The 22,824-nt window shown below is 39.9% G+C and overlaps 1 protein-coding gene across 1 annotated transcript in view; it reads left to right on the forward strand.

Moving 5' to 3' along the window:
- Positions 1-4,319: 4,319 nt before the first annotated feature.
- The window catches only part of SCARF2 (scavenger receptor class F member 2), a 296,810-nt gene continuing 278,305 nt past the window's right edge, over positions 4,320-22,824 (forward strand). The window contains exon 1 of the mRNA XM_082248278.1: positions 4,320-4,659. Coding sequence (XP_082104404.1) covers positions 4,445-4,659 — 215 coding nt within the window. The 5' untranslated portion in view covers positions 4,320-4,444. The remainder of the gene's footprint in view (positions 4,660-22,824) is intronic.

The raw sequence follows: 22,824 nt of genomic DNA on the forward strand, positions 1-22,824 counted from the left end.
GAAGATCCCATGGTGCTGATTGTTGGGGCAAGGTCAGATGAGTCTGGCCATTTAAAACCTTTGAGATTGACATCACCTGGTCTTCCCAGACGATGATTGAGAACAATCCATGACACTGGCAGGTCTCAGCCTTGCAAAGGGGGCAGTGCCTGCTATAAATTCTAAACCCAAACTTTTGCAGACGCCATTTTTTTGTTTTCTGTAATTTTGAAAGTGTCAATGATGGAAATAAAATCTAACTTTTGTTGACAGATTATAAGAATGTCTAATCTGTAATTTGATGCCTTTTGGAGATTTTTCCATCTGTCCTTGGTTTCTTTATGCACATTAATACAAATTTTTACCTGGGGTGCCCAAACGTTGGATCACCACTGTATATATATATGTATTTTTTTGTTTATTTTTTTACACTGTGATTGCTTCTGATTATCACTGTAACAGCAATCATTTAAACTGTCATGAATGGCTGTAATTCATGACTCTTGTTTTACTTTTGATAACTACTGTGATTAGTCACATGGTAAAGGGGCCTCTGTGATTGGCTCTGTAAACCATGTGATTACTGTGACCAATCACAGTATCAGAATAGTAAAAAATGAATCATGAATTGCTGTCATTCATGACATTTATTTACTTTGTAAGCATGTGATTGCTGTGATTGTTTATGGCGATCACATGGTACCTAGGACGATCACAGCATCCAGGTACTGTTCTCCTCGTTCCACTGTGTCTGGTGGGCACAGTGGTTGCAGATCAGCTGTGTCACTGGGAGGATGTCATATGATGTCCACGTGGGATAGGAAAGCTCTGGACTGCATTTTACTATAGGCTAGATGGGAAGCAGTAAAATAAAAAGAACTGTATTTTATGCTGCATTCACCACTGAGCAGAGCAGTTTTTGGGGATTTTTTAAGATATATTTTTTGTGCATTTTTGTGAATATTTACCCCCATGCACATTGAAAATGAATGCCCTGGTCCATGAGGCTCTGGCATTCTGATGGTGGAGGGTTCAGGTGAGTTGTCCAGTCCAGCTACCAGCAGTCTTTCAAACTCAATGAGGCTTGAAGCTGCTTTAGCTGGATGGGACTGGACTGTGCACCTAGCAAGACAAACATTTAACCCTCACGCACACACAACATTTTTTTACCCTCGTCTGGATGCCTATGCTCCAGGGGAGGAAAACGAAGCTTAAAAACACCCCTAACACCACATTTTGTGCGAGTATTAGCCTTTGTGCGCTTGGTGGTAATGCATTCTGTTGGCCAGAATATACATTTATTCTGGAGAAAAAAGGGAGGGCTTCCTGAGTGTGCAAACATCCTAATCTAATCAAAGAAGATAGAGAGGTGTTCTAAAAGAAACACCTGTGTATAATGTGGACAACATGAGATACTGTACACACATCACAAGTTAGTTTCCATAAAATATAAATTTATCGAACAATCATCATCATCTAAAACATAACTATTAAAAAAGAGAGATGGGCCCTGTTTCTGGGCTCAGCTCACACAACAAGAGGACAAAACAGTGGAAAAAGATCTTGTTAAAGTATATGTTATGTACACTTTACGTTTGAAACATAGACAAGAAGAATATAATAATACATATCATAATTGCATAGATACATATATTCTTCTCTGATACCTGGTCAATGCATTTCGAAAATAGCTTCTTTAGGACCATATGGGTATGGGTGTACAAGCAATATTCTTAAAGGTGGCGTCTTTCTGATCCACAGGCGTAGCAGTCTGGGGGCGCACACAGGGGAGAAAGTAGGACCAACCAACAGTATATGCCTGAGTACACAGCCTATTTGTCTAGGAGTTATAATGTAGATCAGCCTTTCTCAACCTTTTCAGCAAAGAGGAACCCTTGAATTAAATTTCTCGTCTCGGCGAACCCCTGCTAAAAATGTAAAATCTACAACTCATGACACATTAGTGTAACAGTCAGTGGGAAGAATGCTCCTTACTCTTGTCATCATTGGGAAGAATTACCCCCTTAAAGAGAGCTAAAAGGAACAATAGTGTCATTGGAAACTTATCTGATAGGCAGAAATTGCCTATTGCTCAAGGAAGCCTTAACAACCTCAGGAGGAACCCTGGTTGAGAAACCCTGATGTAGATGGATGAACAAATAGCTCAATCATGTACATAATTTTAGTGGAGAGGAAGACAAGGTCCGCATGATATATTGAGGTACATTATTCATAGATAGTCGCGATAATATCCTTAAGGCTGGACATATGGTGAGGGTTTATCTGATCTCTATAAATAATGTTAGATGGTAAATGTTTTCACCAATATATATCCTCAACTGGATAGGAGGGGATAAATGGAAGATAAACTCCCTTCAATAGCAAGTTGGAGATGAAGTACCAGAGCTCCATTCATCAAGGCTAAACACCCAATGACCATGGGGCCTTTGAAGTGTATTTCAAGCTTTTCACATGTGTAATTAACCCCCTCCCAGCCGCGCTATAGCCGAAAGATGGCTACAGTGCGGCTTTCCAGTTCTAGGAGGGTGTCCATGGATGTCCTCTCAGAACCACACCACCTGCATGCCCCCTGAGGGGTGCATTGGCTGCACTTAGTTACCCTTGTGTCCTTTAGACACAGCTGATCACAGATTGCGGTAAAGAGCCTATCACATCAGCCCTTTACTATGTGGTCAGCTGTGTCCACTATGTCTTTTACTTTACTATCTGATCAGCTGTGCTGCACAGGGCCAATCACAGCAGCCCTTTACTATGTGATCAGCTGGTCACATCTAAACAGACTTGCTGGTTATTGGCATTACTTTCCTTCCACACTGTGTCTGTGTGAGGAAAGGAGACAGGGTACAATGAGTACATTGTTTACACTGATAATCCAGGCACTGATCATCAGTGCAGCCCCCATCAGTGCCAATCAGAGCAGGTTATTAGTGCCCATCAGTACAACTTATCAGTGCCCATCAATGCAACCTCACCAGTGTCCATCAATGCAGCCACACCAGTGTCCATCAATGAAGCCTCACCACGGCAACCTCATTAGTGCCCATCAGTGCAGCCTCATCAGCACCCATCAGTGCAGCCCCATCAGCGCCCATCAGTGCAGCCTCATCAGTGCACATCACTGCAGCCTCATTAGTGCAGCCTCATCCGTGCCCATCAGTGCAGCCTCATCCGTGCCCATCAGTGCAGCCTCATCAGTGCCCATCAGTGCAGCCTCATCAGTGCACATCACTGCAGCCTCATCCATGCCCATCAGTGCAGCCTCAGTAGTGCCCATCAGTGCAGCCTCATCAGTGAAGGAAAAAATTGCTTATTTGCTAAATTTTATAACAGAAACAAAAAAAAAAAAAAAAAAATATTATATATATATATATATATCTTAGATTGTAAGCTCTAACGAGCGGGCCCTCTGATTCCTACAGTATTAAAGTGTATTGTATCTGTACTGTCTACCCTCAAGTTGTAAAGCGCTGCGTAAACTGTCGGCGCTATATAAATACTATATAATAATAATAATATATGTGTTTTTTTTTTTTTTTTTTTAATTTTTGGCCTTTTTTAGCTTGTTTAGCACAAAACAAAAAGCCCAGTGATGGTCAAATAACAACAAAAGAAAGCTCTATCTGTATCAAAAAAATGATACAAATTGAATTTGGGTACAGGGTTACATGAGGGTGCAATTGTCATTCAAAGTGTGATGTTGGTGAAAGCAGAAAATAGTCCTGGGCAGTAAGGGGGTGAAAGTGCTGGGTATTAAAGTGGTTAACCTTCAGACTTCTGGAAATCACTGAGGGAGGGCATATATTCTTACAGGATAATAAGAATCCCTTACAAACCTGATGTGCATTTTCAGGCGTTCCCATGCTAGTCTATGGGGACAAAAGTGCCCCTATTTCCTCAGAAGTAATTCATGGAGCGCCTGAGAGGGTGACTCTCCATAGACAGCAATAAAAACCTAACAGGGGCTCTAATCCCTCTCCATTCTATCCAAAGTGTAAAAAGAGGAACAGAGTCCCCCTCCAGTTGCATATTAACCCTCACATGGCTGCACTGGTGTAGATTTGCTTCCATGCAGTGTAAAGTTTTGCAGTTGTATAATATGTGTGTCTTGGTGTGTGTGGTGAAGGTGGGCTGACAATCTATAGCGGAGCTGAGGTGGGGAGGGCCATGTGTACGGTGCCCCACCTCCTAGAGGATCAGGGTAGCAAATCTGGAATTTCCTTCTGCCACTCCTGCTGTAAAAATCATTTCAAGCTGCCTGGCAGTGAGAGGAAAGTCAGCTTCATTTCCGTTATTCCGGGGCGGGGAAGAGTCCGTCCATCGGATGAAGAGTGGAGGGGACACCGGAGTCCTCCTGGCGGGATGTATGCCGGGAGGGGGGGGACTACTGTAAAACTTTCCTCCTGGACACCGGGGTGCGGGCTGTGTGTGACGAGGGGGGGCTGGGATGCGGATTGAGCAATCGGCTTCTCTGGGTCGGATGGGGATGAGGAGAGCGCCTGGAAAGTTTGCTGGGATGGAAGGAAGATGGCACGGGGCATGGACCTCACTGCAGGGGACGGGGCTCCTAGTCGTATTGCTGGTGCCAATGCTGTGCTTTGTGGACTGTGCCAGGGGCCAGGAGCTGAGTCCTAGAGGAAGGAATGTCTGCAAGTCTCCGGGGTAAGACTTCTGTCTGCTGGGGATGGAGGGAAGGGGGGAAATGACTACAGGACACTGGGGTGGCCGGAGAAGGGGAAGGGCAGGCGTTGTCCATAGCAACCAGCCTCAGCCCTCTATCCCAATCCCAATGCTGCCAATCTGATTGGTCACCACAGGCAACACCATCACTTCTCTGCTCTATGCCCTTCTTACTCTCACTTTTCTAGGGGGATGCTGATGGTTTGCTAAAGTTAGTAAACAAAAAATCTACAGCTATATAGAAATAGAGAAAACATCACAACATTGACAAACCATAAATACAATACAATACAAAACAACAACAAACAACATTGGCAAAAGATATGTACGGTATATATATATATATATATATATATATATATATATATATATATATATATATATATATATATATATATATTTATGTGTGTGTGTGTGTGTGTGTATATCTATATATATATATATATATATATATACCAAAAACAAATATAAAAAATTTCCCCACCAAAAAAAAAAAAAAAAAAAAAAATATATATATATATATATATATATATATATATATATATATGCATATATAAAATAACTTCGGCAAAATATGTATACAATACATGTATAAAATAAATAAAATGGCAAAAATATAAATAAATACCCCCCCCCCTTAAAATATATATATATATATATTTTTTTTTAAATATATAGATACATTTAAAAAGGCCCCCAAAAATAGATATTAAAAAAGCCTTCCCCCACTGCAAAAAAAATATATATATATTTTTGTTATTTATATATATATATATATATATTTATATATACAACATTGGCAAAAAATATATACAATTTTTTTTTATAAAAAAACTGCCAAAAACATATACGACACAAATAAATGTATAAACAACTATATATATATATATATATATATATATATATATATATTTTTTTTTTTTTTTCTTTTGCCAAAAATATATACAAAACAAATATATATATATAAATATAAACAAGAATAAACAAGAATAAAAGAACTCTCTGAAAAATGTATATTTATATATATATATATATATATATATATATATATATATATATATTTATTTACAAAACAAAACAAAACAAAAATAATTCTAGGGATGGAAAAGTTGCTTAGGAAGTTTGAAGAACTTGTGAAGTTCAGAACTGTTGAGTACTGTAGAGGCAGAGGGATAGACAGGATTTTCCTTGTTCACATCTATGTATAGTGCCTGCATCAGTCCTACAAATGTATTTAAAATCCCAAACATCGAAAGCCACTCCTACGCAAAGAAAAATGGACATTCAGTGGGTGATTTACTAATGGCTGTTCATTTTACCAGTGGATTTTCTCTTTAGTTGAGTGAACGAGGTGAAGCTCTGCCGATGGCCATCATCTAATGATTTGCAAGCAAAAATACTGTTTTTGAATTTTCCTTGCATGTGATTGGGTACTCTTTGCAAAGTGAATTTTCACCACATCCATTAAGCTAAAGGAAAATTTTCTTGCAAAGTGATTAGCCTTTAGTAAATCAATCCCATAACATGTCAGTAAAAGATGCTGGCTTGGGAACTCGCAGATAGATTTGATGCAAAGACATATCTTATTGCACATGATTTTAATTATCCCTCATCTATATACATAATATTTAACTGCAAGTGCGTTTTGTGCACCAACAACTTTAGGATGGGAATGTAGCAGTTTTGTAAGTATAGTTCTGCATACAACAAAAGGAGAACATACCAGCTTACACCTCCCCCTCCCAGGGGTCAGTAACAGTTTTCTCAACTTTTAAAAGGCATTTCTTTCTGAACTTAGGAGTTTTTGATTTTAAAACACTTTTTTGAAGTCAATAAATATATATTTTATAACTTTTGTATCTAGAAAAATAATCAAGTGTGCTAGATATTCCTTTTTTTTTTTTTTGTTGTTGTTCCATGCTAAAAATCGCTCTTATCGTGTATTAAAGGCACTGAACCCCCACTGGTGGTTGGTCTGAGGGACTAATAATATGTAGGATTGGTACATTTCCAATAGGAGGTTCTTAGGATTGCATAACAGACTACTCATTGGTTCATTGTGTGCAACTTGTGAAACGTCCCAAGACCAGAGCGAGCACAGAACAATGTCACAGTTTCTATTTGTATGCTGTGTGCTATGATGTGGTTCCTCTTAATAAAGATGAGATGGCAATTATGGCTTTATTTAATAACAGAGCAATCATACCCAGAAAACGACATTTACCAATCAGCTCAAAGTAATTTAACTACATTATACAGCTTCAAAGTGTATCCAAAGCTTTATTTTCGTTTTGGATAGAGTGGTGGGATGCCAGATCCCCTGCCATTTTTTTGCTCTGTGTCCCCATTAAGGAGATTCAATCTCTTTATTTGTCCTGGTGATCACTGTCACCAGGGCAGAAAGTGAGGGGGATTCCAAAATTTTGAGTTGTCATTAGGACAGGAAAAGTAGGGAACTCCTTCAATGGGAACACTTGTTCTGGTGACATCTGTCTAAGGCTGCCTTTCTTAACCTTTTCAACACAAAGGAACCTTCAAAGTTACTTTCTAGTCTCAGGGTACTCTTTCTAAAAATTAATAGATCTACAACTCACAATACAATAATGTGATGGTCAGTGGAAAGAATGCTCCTTACGCTTGTGGACATTGGGAAGAATTATCCCCTTACAAATAGCTAAAAAGTTCAGTGGTCTCAGTGGGAACCTATCTGAGAGGCAGAAGTTGCTCATTGCTCAAGGAACCTCTAGAAACCTCTGGAGGAACCTTATTGCGCTTTTCCACTGCATGGAACCGAACGGTTCGGCTCGCTTTTGTGCTTTTCCACTGCTGGTACCGCATGGTATGGTGTCGGAACGGTTCGGTACGGTACGGCGGCGCTTTTCCACTGCATGGAACCGAACGGTACGGCTCTCTAAAACAGTACCACCTCGATTGTGCTTCCGGTCAGATCCACCTCAAAGCCTGACAGACAAATCTTACTGGATCTCTCATAACGGACCCAAAGAGGGAATTAAAGTAGATCTAAAGGCAAAACTTTTTTCATTTTGGATAGAGTAAGGGAGGGTTACAACCCTTGTCATTTTTTTGCTATCTGTGTTCCAATGGGGAGATTTTCCTTCACATCCTGTGACTTGGCCACAACAGGAAGTGAGAGGGAATCCCTCCAAAGTAAAGGAGTGCCTGGTTGTCACCAGAACTGGTGTCTGCATTGGAAGATTTCCCCTCTATTTCTGTTTTGGTGACATCATTTAGTTTTTTTTTTGTTCACTTTCACTCTTGGTGACAATGGTAAACAGGGTGAAGCGAGAGGTTGAATTTCCCCATGCATAGTCAGCAATAACAACCAGCCAGGTGTTAAAACTCCATCTCCACTCTATCTATGTAAGTTTTAACACATTCACATTCTTATTGGAGGGAATACTGATGCTGATAATGAATTATAGTGTGTGGCAATAAATCTTTGGTAATGTTAAAAGAATATCTTTTTATTCAAACTCATTATGGTTCAGAACCCTGCAAGGTGTAAATATAGTCAGTGGCAGAGACTTCATTAAGAGACAAGTACTATGAGACCATAGTGACGGAATTCTCCCTGCTGGGCACAAGTGATCAGAGGTAGTGTTATAATTAACAACTTGTCTAGATTGCAGAAAACGGTTATTCACAGTATCTCCTGTTTGACTGTGGTGCCACATGGCAAACGTATTAGCCAAATGCCTTAGATTGGCTCCACCAAGCCATTCATGTCTAGTGCCATGTCATTCTACCACTTGTACAGGCTCTGAAACCTCTAGCAAACAAAACGTGTTTATTAAAGAAAATGAAAAACATACCCTAGCTCAACCCTGGACATTAGGCATGCATGCTGAAGACCGATTCACAATCTAGGATGCCCTGTTCTTCATGTGATAAATCCAAAGCAAACAAAATTGTTGGCCACCCTGTATACTCTTTTGGTTACTCTTTATTGGCTACTTAGCATTCATGCAGAGTAAATACAATATAGAAATGCTATTTTGTATTTATACTATGTAACCAATAAAGAGTAACCAAAAGAATATCCTGGGTGAGCAGCTCTTTTTTTTTGCTTAAAGCATGTTGGAAGCTAGATTTTTTAAAAACAGCCAACACCCATAATCAAATACATAATACAACACACATTTCTCATGGGACTTTACATAATATGTAAACCAAAATCATCAAGGTTAAAACATGATGACAATGATGACAAATCAATCTTTTTTTGCAATATTTGTTAAAAAAAACATAACATTACATAACAACCGGTGTACTAAACAATACAATATGTCATAAAATACTCAGAAAGTCCCTAATTGGAAATGGTTTCTATAGTGCTTGGCATGTCCGCACTGGTCTCCAAACCTAGACAAACCTTACACGTTTTGAGATACTCTTTTTTTCTCTTCTTCAGAAGGGCAAAGGGTATGACACATATCACAATTTGTATATAGAAAAGAAAATCTGCCAAATAAAAACATTCCAGAGTATGAGAATGCCTCTCCTCCTGTTATCAACCACCAGCCAAAACAGGACCCACCTTAAGGTGGATATGCAAACACTGGGGCCACCAGAGGTGCAACTTCACGGATCTACAGATTCTTTCTTGCTGTATTACATATATCTCCTCCAACATGCTCCTGACTCCAGAATTCTCTGAAGTTCTGGTTTTCTGGAATAATGAGCACATTGGAGGAGATATATGTGATACATGTAGTCCTTCTAAGAAAGAATCTGTAGATCCCTGAGGCTGAAACTCTGGTGGCCCCAGTGTTTGCATGTCCATCCTCATACCTGGGATATTTTATTTGGGTGCATGTCACACCCATTGTACCCCTGAAGAAGAGAAAAAAGAATATCTCAAAATTCTTTGGGTTTGGGATATTTGATTTTCTATATACAATTTGTGATATATGTCATATCTTTTGTACCCCTGTAGAAAAGAAAAAAGAAAATCTTAATACGTGTAGAATTTGTCTTTGTTGTCCAGATTTGGAGACCAGTGCAGACATGGCAAGCACTATCGAAACACTATAACCATTCCCCGATTATGGACTTTCTGGGTATTTTAGGACATATTGTGTTGTTTAGTACACCAATCCTTATGTATTTTATGTCTTTTTACAAATATTGTAACTAAAGATTTTCATACTTCTTAACCTTGATAATTTTGGTTTACACAGTATGGCCTTTAAAGTCCCATGGGACATGCATATTGTATTAGGCTCTGAAAACTCATGCACGTGACATGTTTCTGTGGAAAAAAAAGCTGTGCTGTGTGACTGGGCTCCAGATGTGCTGACTGTCTTCATACGTACAAATTGGAACTTGTATGACTGTAATTTATGGTCTATATATGAGTTTTCATTGAGCCATGGCTGGGACTATGAAGCTATTGTAAGGGGAATAGAGAAAATCTTTAATATGCCAATAAGAGCCTTCTAAGGGGAAATAATACATGTGGAGAAAGCTATTGTAGCCTTTGCCTCGAATTGTAGGTTGAAGTGCCAAATGTGTAAACAGAAATAACCATACAAAGATACAATGTTGTTTATTGAAGTGGTGTGTTATTCAGGAACTTAGCTACATTTACATCAGCCTCCTGTGTGTGAGCCTTACTATAATTTTTCTTTAAATTGTTCCCTCTCCCCTCGTCCTACCTATCCTACTTAACCTGTATAAAAAAGATCGATGTACCGACCTATTTTCAAATATTTATGCTGCCTTGCTAAAGAAGCTGAGGGTAAAGGTGATGGAATGGCCACGCATGTCTCCAGACCTAAACCCTATTGAGCATCTGTGGGACTTCCTCAAACGGAAGGTGGAGGAGCTCAAGGTCTCTTAACATCCACCAGCTCCATAATGTCATCATGCAGGAATGGAAGAGGACTTCAGTGGCAACCTGTGAAGCTCTGGTGAACTCCATGCCCAAGAGGGTTAGGGCAGTGCTGGAAAATAATGGTGGCCACACAAAATATTGACACTTTGGGCCCAATTTGGACATTTTAACATAACTCAGGGGTGTACTCTCTTTTGTTGCCAGTGGTTTAGACATTAATGGCTGTGTGCTGAGTTATTTTGAGGGGGCAGCTAATTTACACTGTTATACAAGCTGTACACTCCCTACTTTACATTGTTGCAAAGTGTCATTTCTTCAGTGTTGTCACATGAAAAGATATGATAAAATATTTACAAAAATGTGAGGGGTGTACTCACTTTTGTGAGATACTGTATCTCTAGAACTCCTTGCAAACAGGGTCATCCAGGGTCAACCCAGGGTCAATCCAGGGTCAAAATTTAAGTGCACCTGGGAGGGACAGGGTCAGCATCCACCCCTACTGTTGACAGCCAGTCACAGTCTATGGCACGCTTTAGTTGGACAGGTCTGAACACTACCAAGAGCACTGGCATTTAGGGCTTTGAGCTTTCAGGGATTGCTATTTGCAAGCTCTTATTTATAAAATGGCATGGTGAGCATGGCGCTGCCATGGGGGTCAAGCAAATTTAATAACGATACCATTTAGTGGGGATTTATGAGGATTTAATCATCTTTAAAGGGCAGCAATAAATTACACAATTCCTATAAATAACATTCTTTGAGATGTCATAAGTCAGCATGTAAAGTGCTGCACCTATAGGACATACTTCAGTGATGTTAAAAAAAAAAAAAAACATAGCCGCTAAATGACAGATTCATACTGAGACTGGGATATTTATGCACGTAGTGTGGCCGTGCCCTATAGTTCAAGGATTCTGGAGAGAGGTGGTAGCTGACAAAAATTCAGTGGAAAACCTGTCTATGGAAGCAGATCCTAGGATTCTCCTTTTGGGAATTTGTGACACAGTTACTCCTGAGCAGCTGTTTGTCTTCTATGTGAGATTTTATGCTAGAAATGCCATTTTATCCAAATGGAGCCAGGCTGATCCTCCCACGACCTCACAGTGGATATCGATGATCGACTCTGTCTTACTTTTATATAAACTCACCTTCATGAGCCGAAACTGCCTGAAAAAAATTATTAAAACATGGGTCGCTTGGGTGGAGGACAGATGATTGCAGATTTGGAATTCCCCTTATTCAGTGGCAGATGGAGAGCTGTATTGGGTTCCCTTCTTTTTCCCCTGCCCCCCCCCACCCTCCTCTCCTCCCCTGCTCTCCCCTCCTCCTCTCTCCCCTTCCTCATTTGGACCCCCCCCCCCTTTACCTGTCAGACACCGTCTTCTTCTTTTTTTCTCTCCCCTCTGCCTAGCCCCCAACCACTTTCCTCTTCTGATACAACATGGTCTCAAGTTGACTTCCTCGGGTTTAATTGTGTAAGGCCTCTTTCACACGGGCGTTCCGTATGTCCGTATATCACCCCATCCGTTTGCGGGTGATATACGGACATAATGCATGTCAATGGGATTGCGGATGTCAGTGGATGACCATCCGCTGACATCTGATTTGCGTCCTTTCAGTTCTGTTCCGTTTTTTGGAACGGAACGGAACAGAACCCTATTTTTCTTCCGTTTAAAAAATGGAAAGGACGCTAAATTGGATGTCAGCGGTGTCATCCGCTGACATCTGCAATCCCATAGACATACATTATGTCCGTATATCATCTGTAAACAGATGGGATGATATGCGGACATATGGACCAGATGACACAAGTGTCATCCGTTTCCGTAAAAAAAAAAAAAAAAAAGTGCCGGAGCGGATCGCAATACGGTCCGCTCTGTGTGAAAGAGGCCTCACTCTAAACTTGTCAGTGGTTTAGTTGTTTTTCCTGAAAGCTTTAATGTGCACTGCAATTTTGCTGACCTATCCTTAGATTACTGTAATATGCTAAATGTGACCTTTGTACCCTATGGTGTATTGTACCTGGTTTATTTTTTTTTCTTTCTATTATTATTATTATTATTATTATTTTTTTTTAGATAAATATAAACTTTTCTGTTAAAAAAAAAAGACAGATCCCTGTCAGGTAGGTAGCTGTCATTTGCAGCCAGAGTACAGTCATAGCAGGTTGAAAAGCACAGGTCATCATGTTTGTGTTGGCGGGTCATGGGGCATTGTTCGCTGTGATTGGCAATGGACAGGCAACATGATTGTTAATGAATTTACACTGTGGAGCTCTTGCTTTTCTTACTATGTACTACTAAATCTTCAATATAAAAAAACACTTCCTAATCTTTTTAAAAATATCGTTCTCTTGAGTGTCATTCACTTTGCAGGAGCACAGTACAAGAATACTTCCCCTGGCTGCTAGTAGTGACCCTTCACAGCAAGATGCAGGGGATTTTGACATCCAGCAACAGCTCAAGCTCAGGATTTGTACTTGTGTTTGTGGGGATGCATAGCCTGACATTCATACATTGCATGTAAAGGCATTGTTGCCACCCTAATAGCCTGTGAAGGGTGGCAAGAGTTTTATAAAAAAAAAAAAAAAAAATCACAGTGATTCCTGCACAGTGAAGAGATGGCATATAGAATTATGTTTAAAGATAGTGAAACTTTTTTTTTTTTCTATTTTATATATAATGCAGAGGTTTGATTTAGGAGAGGTTTAGACTTCACCTAACCCCTTGACCAAATAGGACTTGCTGTTTTCTGCTCAATGTCTTCCTTCTTAGGACAGACATGCACTTTTTTTCAGAGATGAGCATAATCCAAGTTTTGCCTGAGAAAATTGATCAACAATTGAGCACTAAGATCAAGACTTGTTTAAGCAGATGTTTAAATACACATTCCTGGCAAATTTAGCCATAGGCAGATGTCAGATATTGCTACCTACAGTATAGGTGGTCAGCCTTAAAGCGGTAGTAAAATCCACTTTGTAAATTGTTACCTACAGGTAAGTTTATAATAAAGCGTACTTGTAGGTAAATGTAATATTTCCCAAGTGTACATAGTTTAGGAGATATTTGCTTGTTTGGCAGCTGGTGATGTCACTGGCGCATGTGCTCTGAAGGAGCAGTATCCCATTTCTTCAGAGCTCTGTGCCGTGGCTGTGACTACCGTGCACAAGTGCTGGAGTGACGTCATCGGGTTTACCATTCAAACAGCCAAAGCCTGTGAAACTGGAAGGAAGACCGGGTAAAGATGGAAGCCCTGTAGCGCCGCTGAAGGGCTTTGTTTCATGGTATATCTTTCATAATGTGCTAATATGTGATGGAAGCCCTGTAGTGCTGCTGGAAGGCTTTGTTTCATGGTATATCTTTCATAATGTGCTAATATGTGATGGAAGCCCTGTAGTGCTGCTGGAAGGCTTTGTTTCAAGGTGTAAGTGTTTCATAATGTGCTAGTATGTGATGGAAGCCCTGTAGCGCTGCTGAATGGCTTTGTTTTATGGTATATCTTTCATAATGTGCTAGTATGTGATGGAAGCCCTGTAGTGCTGCTGGAAGGCTTTGTTTCATGGTATATCTTTCATAATGTGCTAATATGTGATGGAAGCCCTGTAGTGCTGCTGGAAGGCTTTGTTTCAAGGTGTAAGTGTTTCATAATGTGCTAGTATGTGATGGAAGCCCTGTAGCGCTGCTGAATGGCTTTGTTTTATGGTATATCTTTCATAATGTGCTAGTATGTGATGGAAGCCCTGTAGTGCTGCTGGAAGGCTTTGTTCCATGGTATATCTTTCATAATGTGCAAATATGTGATGGAAGCCCTGTAGCGCTGCTGAATGGCTTTGTTTTATGGTATATCTTTCATAATGTGCTAGTATGTGATGGAAGCCCTGTAGTGCTGCTGGAAGGCTTTGTTTCAAGGTGTAAGTGTTTCATAATGTGCTAGTATGTGATGGAAGCCCTGTAGCGCTGCTGAATGGCTTTGTTTCATGGTATATCTTTCATAATGTGCTAGTATGTGATGGAAGCCCTGTAGTGCTGCTGGAAGGCTTTGTTTCAAAGTAGGTCTTTCATAATGTGCTAGTATGTGATGAAAGGCCTGTAGCATCGCTGAGAACTTCATTTCAAGGTAAGTCTTTCAGAATGTGCAAGTATGCTATGTATACATGCTATATGCTATATACATGTATACATATATATATACAGTATATATATACTATGTATATATTACCTTGTAGGCGGACCAGGACTTTTTTTTTTTAATACCTTTACTACCGCTTTAAGGGACAACTTTCTTTTCCTATATATAAAAAAAAAAAACCTATTTAACCTCCTATCCCAGTAAGGGCTAGAACTTCTACCATCCAGGTGCTTACTTACCTCTTTGTGACAGTGGTGGCCTCCTCCATTGTTTATACCTTTGGTGCAATAATATTCTGCAGAGCTTCCTTTGCAGTAACCTCCAATGGACATGAATAGGGTTGTAGTCATAGGGTAGAGATGCCACAAGTCTTTAGAGAGTTACTGTGCAGGGACAGGTAGCACTAGAGAAGATTTCTGCATCTCCAGGGGAGGTTATCATGGATACATCAGCTAGCCTCTGGGTAGCAGGGTTTATATGTATGTGTGATGGGAAAGGGGTGAGGTCGGGGGTGTCGATACGATTAGAAGGCTATGGATGATAGGCTAGGACTTATTTTAAGCCAAAGCTGTCCTTTAAAGTATATGTCAAGCCAGAACGTTTTTTCTTTGAATAGATTGGGGCGGCAAGGATAGAACCCCTGTAAGGTTTTTACTGCTATTTGGGGCACCTTTAGAGAGATTTCCCCTCGCTTTCTGTCCTTGTGACAATGCTGTACTACAGAGGAAGTGATTGGAACTCTCCAGGAGCAACAAAAAAAAAATTTTTCTTAGTAGAGGAAGGATAGAATGCCTGTTACATTTTGTTTTCTATCTGAGTCCCTGTTGGAGACTTTCCCTCACTTCCTGTATGGTAACACTGTCAGCAGGACAGGAAAATCCCAGATGGCAGTAAAAACTCCACAGGAGATATAATCCTTCTCTACTCTGTCTAAAACAAAAAAAATATGTTTTTGGCATATGCTTATACAGTATCTCACAAAAGTGAGTACACCCCTCACATTTTTGTAAATATTTTATTACATCATATCAGAGAGTTCTTTGCGATGAGGTGCCATGTTGAACTTCCAGTGACCAGTATGAGAGAGTGAGAGCGATAACACCAAATTTAACTCACCTGCTCCCCATTCACATCTGAGACCTTGTAACACTAATGTGTCACATGACATGGGAAAATGGCTAATTGGGCCCACCACTTTGGACATGTTCACTTAAGAGTGTACTCACTTTTGTTGCCAGTGATTTAGACATAAATGGTTGTGTGTTGAGTTATTTTGAGGGGACAGCAAATTTACACTGTTATACAATATGTACACTCACTACTTATATTGTAGCAACGTGTCATTCCTTCAGTGTTGTCAAATGAAAAGATATAATAAAATATTTACAAAAATGTGAGGGGTGTACTCACTTTTGTGAGATACTGTACATTATGCAAAAAGGTAAGTTGCACTAAAAAGTAAAAGAAATGATGAATAATGACCTAAAATAAACAATTTAAATAAATGCAAAATGAACACCAATGTGCCTGTAAACAAAATGTAGTTATATTAAATGAGAGCAAAATGTGCATGACATACACATAAAAATAAAAATAAAAAGTCCATGAGCGCTAATGCGCGCACCAGTGAAAAATAGTGAATAGAGGAACGGAAGTCCATATAAACTCCAATCTTTAGCACAAATGAGTGAAACAGTGTTCATCCACTACCTACGTGAATATTCTTCACCGCAAACAGAATGCCTGCTTATCAGATGGTATGACCATATAAGTCCTCTGCGCCCTTGGCTAATACCCAGCCAGGGCCTTGAGTCACCACATCAGTAAGTGCCAGTGGACCGGTAAACCTCCTATGAAATCTCCAAACGTTACCACGCTATTCAACTTCTCCCCACAAAACATAGCAAGGAATCCAACTTAGTGTAAAACTGATGGTGAGGTTTATTAAATAATACAAATTGCACTTACATCATAATAGAAGATAACAGCATTAAAAAAGCCAGACGGCTGCACGATCTCGCCCGTCCTTACGGGTTTGCTCAAGCGTGGTGATCTGATCCAATACGATCCAATCCGCTCAAGCGTGGTGATCTGATCCAATGCGCTTATACATTACATGTAGGAATCCACACAGCTGTACAAAAATTCAGGTATTCCCTATTATATTTACATTTCCAGTGCAATAAAGTGTGTATTAGAGTGCAACAATTTTGGGCTACTAGTGGCTGTTTGTGGTGGCCTTGTGAGGGGAAAAATATATACCTGCTCAGGATGGGATGTTTATCTTAGTTATGTTTCATTCTGAAGTGTTAAACCCACCTGGGAAATGTACATTTATTAGCCACACTACACGCTACCTGGTTTGATACTTCATGTTCTTTTTCTATCGCTTTAATTCTGCACAGGATTTTTTTTTCTTTTTTGGCTTACAATACTAACATTCTTGTTGTGGCTTCTATCAGCTATGGTGGCTCTATGAAGCCGCTGCAGTGTGTGCTAGGGCTGCACGATATTGGAAAAAAAGTACATTGCGATATTTTATTTTCAACGATATATATTGCGATATTGAGAGGAAATCATGGAAGTTTTGCAGCAGCGCAGCCTTCTTCTGATTGTAATTGCAGATTGCACCATACAGTCAGGGCAGGCCAGGGTTAATGTTATTGTAGGCATTGACAGTGACAGTCGGTGTAGGCACAGTCGGGCCTCACAGTGGTGGCAGGAGGTAGAAGAACACAGCCTGACATGACATCCATCCAGTCCCACACGTTCGACGTTGTACTGAACTACTCAGTGAACTGACTCGACTCTTCACTCTGAACTGTTACAATACAAGCTTGTTTCCAGTTCTTCAGTGTCAGTGTGCAGAGAGCCGCTGATTGGTTACAGGGAGGAGCTGAGCTCCTCACTCTAGGATCATATTACCATCAGCTGGAGAACTAGGCTAGCTGCAGGCAGGCAGACTGAACGTGTGGGATGGATGTCGGGCTGTGTTCTGCTACAATCACTGTGAGTCATCCTGAGTCCCGACTTCTCCCTGCCTAATGCCTATGACTATCGCCCACACCCGCAGCACGATAGTCGATATCACATCGACTATCGTTCAGCCCTAGTGTGTGCTTTTTACCCCTAAGAACTGCAAAGATGCATTCATCAGACCAGCAAAAAGGTAATGTAACTTTATTGCCCGTGGGCATTACCATGGGTGTGCAGATACTCTTGAGACATGTAGTCCCACTGGTGGCCATCAAGGAGAGAGAGGATGTGTGCTCCTGAACAGAAAGTTAGAATGTTGGAACTGTAACAAATGTAAATAAAGCTTTAAACAGGGGAAACGTAAAAATGGTGGCATTACTATCAATAATAAATGCATTTAAAGAAATGTTTTTGGAAACAAGGGTTTATTACTCGTTTAACTGTTTATAGCTCTAATGTAAAGTACTTTTCACTTTAGGTCATAATATCAGGCAATGGCAGTACTAAAGAGGGCTGTTGAGCAAAGCAATATTTTGCTGTCGGTAATTCTATGGTCATTTTCTCATACAGCATATATTTAATTATTCTTTTGGTGCTGGGTATTTGAATGCTTAGGCTGAAACCTTAGCAGAATGTCTATTATTTATAAATCCTTCAAGTTGGCAAAGTCATATCCTTTTGTTCTCTAAATTCAGAGATGTCTTTATCTTATCTAGGCTCTATATAAATATATTTAAAAAAAACCTTTTGAATGATAGCTTGCTTTTGCTGTACAACAGCTGGGAATACTAGGACAATGACTGCATCTGAGAGGAAAACACATCTTAGAAAGGAATATTACAGAGGAACTGGACTCTGGAGGCAGAGGGCAAAGAACTAGTCATTAGTACCTGCGGCCTCGCTGCAGCTGATCCTTACCCATTACCTATTTACCATGTCTTGTTTCTGCACTGTATCTGTGTGGAGGTGGCTATCTTGTGGCACTTTTCCACTGCAAGTATCGGCTCGTACCGGCTCGGCTCTACTCGGCCCTGCTTGGCCCGGTTTGCTTTTCCACTGCTGGTACCGCATGGTATAGTGTCGGAACAGTTCGGTAAGGTCCGGTATAGGTTTGCTTTTCCACTAAAGTAGTACTAAAGTTAAGTGGGTGGGATAACAACAGGGTGGGTGGGATTCTCTGACCAATCAGTGGCTAGTAGTGACTGCATGCAAAGGATTGTGGGATATGGTACCAGTTTGGTACCTGTTGGAACCACAATCGAGTAGGTACTGTTTTTTCAGAGCCGTACCATACCATACTGTTCGATTCCATGCAGTGGAAAAGCAAACCTATACCGTACCGAACCGTTCCGACCGTTTACCATGCGGTACCGCAGTGGAAAAGCACAAAAGCGTGCCGAACCGGTACGGTTCCATGCAGTGGAAAAGCGCCATTGGTAGATGCAGGGCTTTGCTTCCCTGTGTTAGACCTCCAGAGAAGAGAGCAGTGAGCAGCACAGTAATGACATCACTAAAACCCCACTCCAAATCTCCTGAGACACGCAGTCAGAGGCAGCGGTAAGCGGGTTCTCAGACTCCAAATATGTGTCTATGAGGCTGTTTTGGGAGGAAATCACGACAAAAGATAGCAAATCTCAGGGTACTGGTAAGCACAATTACCATTCCTAGGTTCACTTGAAGATAGTATAATTATGGTATTTACATTCTTCCAGCTGCCCTTGCGATTGGGTGCGTGAGCACAGAGCATGCTCATCCTAACATGCCCTAATGAGGAACTTTATAGGCAGTTTTTATCATTCAAGTCCTGTGTGTGCTATGGCTGGAGATGACCAAGTCTCCAGTGAGCACTCTTCCTATAATAGCTGAGGTCAGTGGATGTCACATGTACAATGATGACAGGAAGGAACCTTTAGTCATCAAATCAACCTTTATAGGGAGAAATACGAAGGCTGACATTGTTGACCTCTTTCAAACTGTGCTTTGGCTTTGACTTTGATTCTGTATGAGTCATTGACCTGAAACAAGAATGCAGTAAGTGAAGCCAGAGTGAAGTCAAAATTGCTAATCTGCCATATTTGTTTAGGGTCAGAGACTTGTGGAGCTACTGGATGAGCATGAGCGCCAAGCATTTTCGGAAGGAGAGGTCAACAGCAGGAGTCAATCTGTTAAAAGAATATCACTCAGAATGACTGTATGGGTGTATTTTAAATCTACATGAGGATATCACAACTGTCAGTCCAAATATGTAACAAAGAAATCACATCAAAACACACTTGCAGTGTAACATGTACTTTGTATTTCTTTTTTTTTCTGTTTTGTAGTTTAATTATACCTGGGAGATACATACAATAGAGACCACTATTTTTCAGGCTTAGACAACATCTCAGTAACCCCCTCATGACTAGAGGTCATTAAAGCCTAAATTACTAGGCCAAAATTAGCAGCATCAGTATGTTTCAGTTAACTTGGCAATAATTCTATGTCTAATTTGCATACCTAAACAGTTTGTAAACAGTAAAAAAAAAGAACATATATGTATAAGGACATAAGAAGATTTTATTTGGTAAACTGTTTTAAAAAAATATGTATTTTCTTGTAGAGTGATACATGAAAAAAAAACTTCATATTTTAATTAATTTATTATTATTTTTAATTGTCCAAATACACTAATAAATAGATGGAAATGCAGATCCCACTGCAGCCTAAAGATCAGTGCTCAATTGCAGACTGAAGACTTATTTTGTCAATGAAGACTTTAGCCTGCATATGATCGCTATGACATAGCTGACATAGAGATTACATGAATGATAACTACTCGTCAGTGGGGACCTAAGCTGTAAGTGATAGCCGGTTTTGAGATCCAGCTGTCAAGCAAAGTGTTGGCTGCTCATTCTCATATGATAAATGTAAAAATATATCTTCAGCACCGGCCATCATACTGGAGTTAATGAGGCAGTCCGGTAAAAAAAAAAAAAAAAAATGTCTATTAACCATTTATACTGACAACATCTAACCTGTTGATGCTTTTTATGTAACATGTTGTGGGACAGTTGCCTTTTGATCTCTGAATCAAGCATAGGCAATTCACATTTGTATAGCATAGCATCTATCTTTTTTAATGTATAGCATATTTTAAGACAAATCCTGATTCTGCAATGGTGCTGGTGCTGGTAAATATTCACATTTTTCCACAGCTTTACAGCCCAATGTTGAAATATTTTTTATGTGATACCAAGGATAGTAGTACCTTGCATGGTTTTCTACTACTGCTATACCCCATACATCCAAAGGTGTAATATATGGTGTGTTCCAATATTAGTTTTTGCCATACGCGGTTGTAATGTTCTTTTACTGTGGATTGACATCCCTAGAAAAAAAGAAAGGAAATACACCTTTAATATTAAGGGACTTTTAAGGCACCGTACTAACAACACAAGTCACTGTGGATTGGCAATTTTTGTATTGGCCTGAGACATCTGTTTCTCTTGCAATTATCCTTCCATACGGTAACCTTACAGAAGATTTTTTTTTTTCCAATTCACCTTTTCCATTTGTTTACGCTTTCAGGGCCAGTTCACATCAGAATCATAAAGGAATACAATGTGTGTAACTATGTGGTTTCTGCAGTGCAATTTTAAGCCCATTCATTTAAATGGGCTGATATTGCACAGGATCCCACAAAAAGTAGAGCATGCACTACTTTTGAAAATTATGTGATCTGGTGCTTGCAATGACACTGCATTTGCGATCTGCGTTAGGAGTACAGTTAACAATATATTGGCACTTGCAGCAAATCACAAAGGCAGTGTGTTTTGAACGCAGTACTGTAAACGTGCATGGAATGCGCCTTTGCCGCACCGCATTCTGGTGTGAACTTGCCCTTAAGATTCAAAAGCCAAGCAGCTCAATAAACATGCCTTCTTGCCATAGATAGTAATACCACCTATATTATTTGCCCATTTTTAGTAACCAATAACTAAAGTATAAGAATGAAGCTGATGTTACAAGGCCTTGGTAACATAGTTTTAAATCTGTGATTAGCAAGGGTGTGCTTACTTTGGTTGTAAGTACCGTGTTTCTATTTTTCGTGCAGAGTGTGTATTTGTTTGTGTGTTTAGAGACTTTATTTTATATTTATTTATTAAACTCTAAAGGCCTACAAAATGGTCACCTTTGATGTTTTTAAGTGGTAGAACACATTTGGATAGTAAATCTGTAGATTTTTTTCTTTCCTGGTTTGTACTACAACAGTCAATGGCAGCACTGAATAAGTTGTGACTGTAAAAAGTAGTACCTGTATAAAAATATGAACTGTGAAAAATGTGAATTTATGGCTGGCCATGAATGCATAGGTGAAGCAACCTTTCAGAAGACTTCTGCTTGACCTCTCAGCTATCAATCTGGCCTGTGGAGAGATGCAGTGAATGCTTGTAAAAATACTTCTTTCCTTTACCTACAGTAGGAAAGAAGAGTAAAGAAACATTCCAGGTGCTTGTAAGATGCATTTGTTGAACCCTAAACAGCCTTATCTTCAATGTTGCATTATTGTACATTGGATCAGGGTGATAAATTCAGACATTGTGTAATGATACTCAGTTCATAAAGTGGTGAATTTAACTGTGGTTTTGGTCTTTCACCCATGTGGAACTACAATTACCACCAGCCACCAGCTTTCACAACACTGGTTCGTAGCTGTACAGACATATATCATCAGCGCTTTCATTGAGGATCTTTGTGGTTACATTATTAGGCCATTCATGGCTGTCCCTAGACTTCATTATCACAAGAAGTCTTGTGTGAAAGGGCTGTATCTTACTTTCTAGGCTTTCACTAAAGAAGGCTGTTCATCTCATAGGTTTTGCCTTACAACACTTCAATTATGTCCCCACCATTGTATATGTCAACCACAACATCCATTGACACAACCTGGCATTTTGTAAAAGCTCTGGAGATCCATCTGCACTAAGCCCGTCCTACTTCCAACTAAACTCCACCTTCTTTCATGCTCTGCCTAACACTTTCATCACAGGGGTAATGTGACTAATGCAAACAGCTACACTACCATCTAATACTTCAGGAGAAATGGTGTGAACTGCCATTTCTCTCAATAAGAGAGCGAAAACAACAATGAATGCGTTTCTGTGCATACAATAGGAAGTCTGTTGTTTTCTGTCAGTTTGGACAGA

This window comes from Pelophylax lessonae (assembly GCF_965119305.1).
Source record: "Pelophylax lessonae genome assembly, chromosome: 1".
Taxonomy (NCBI): domain Eukaryota; kingdom Metazoa; phylum Chordata; class Amphibia; order Anura; family Ranidae; genus Pelophylax; species Pelophylax lessonae.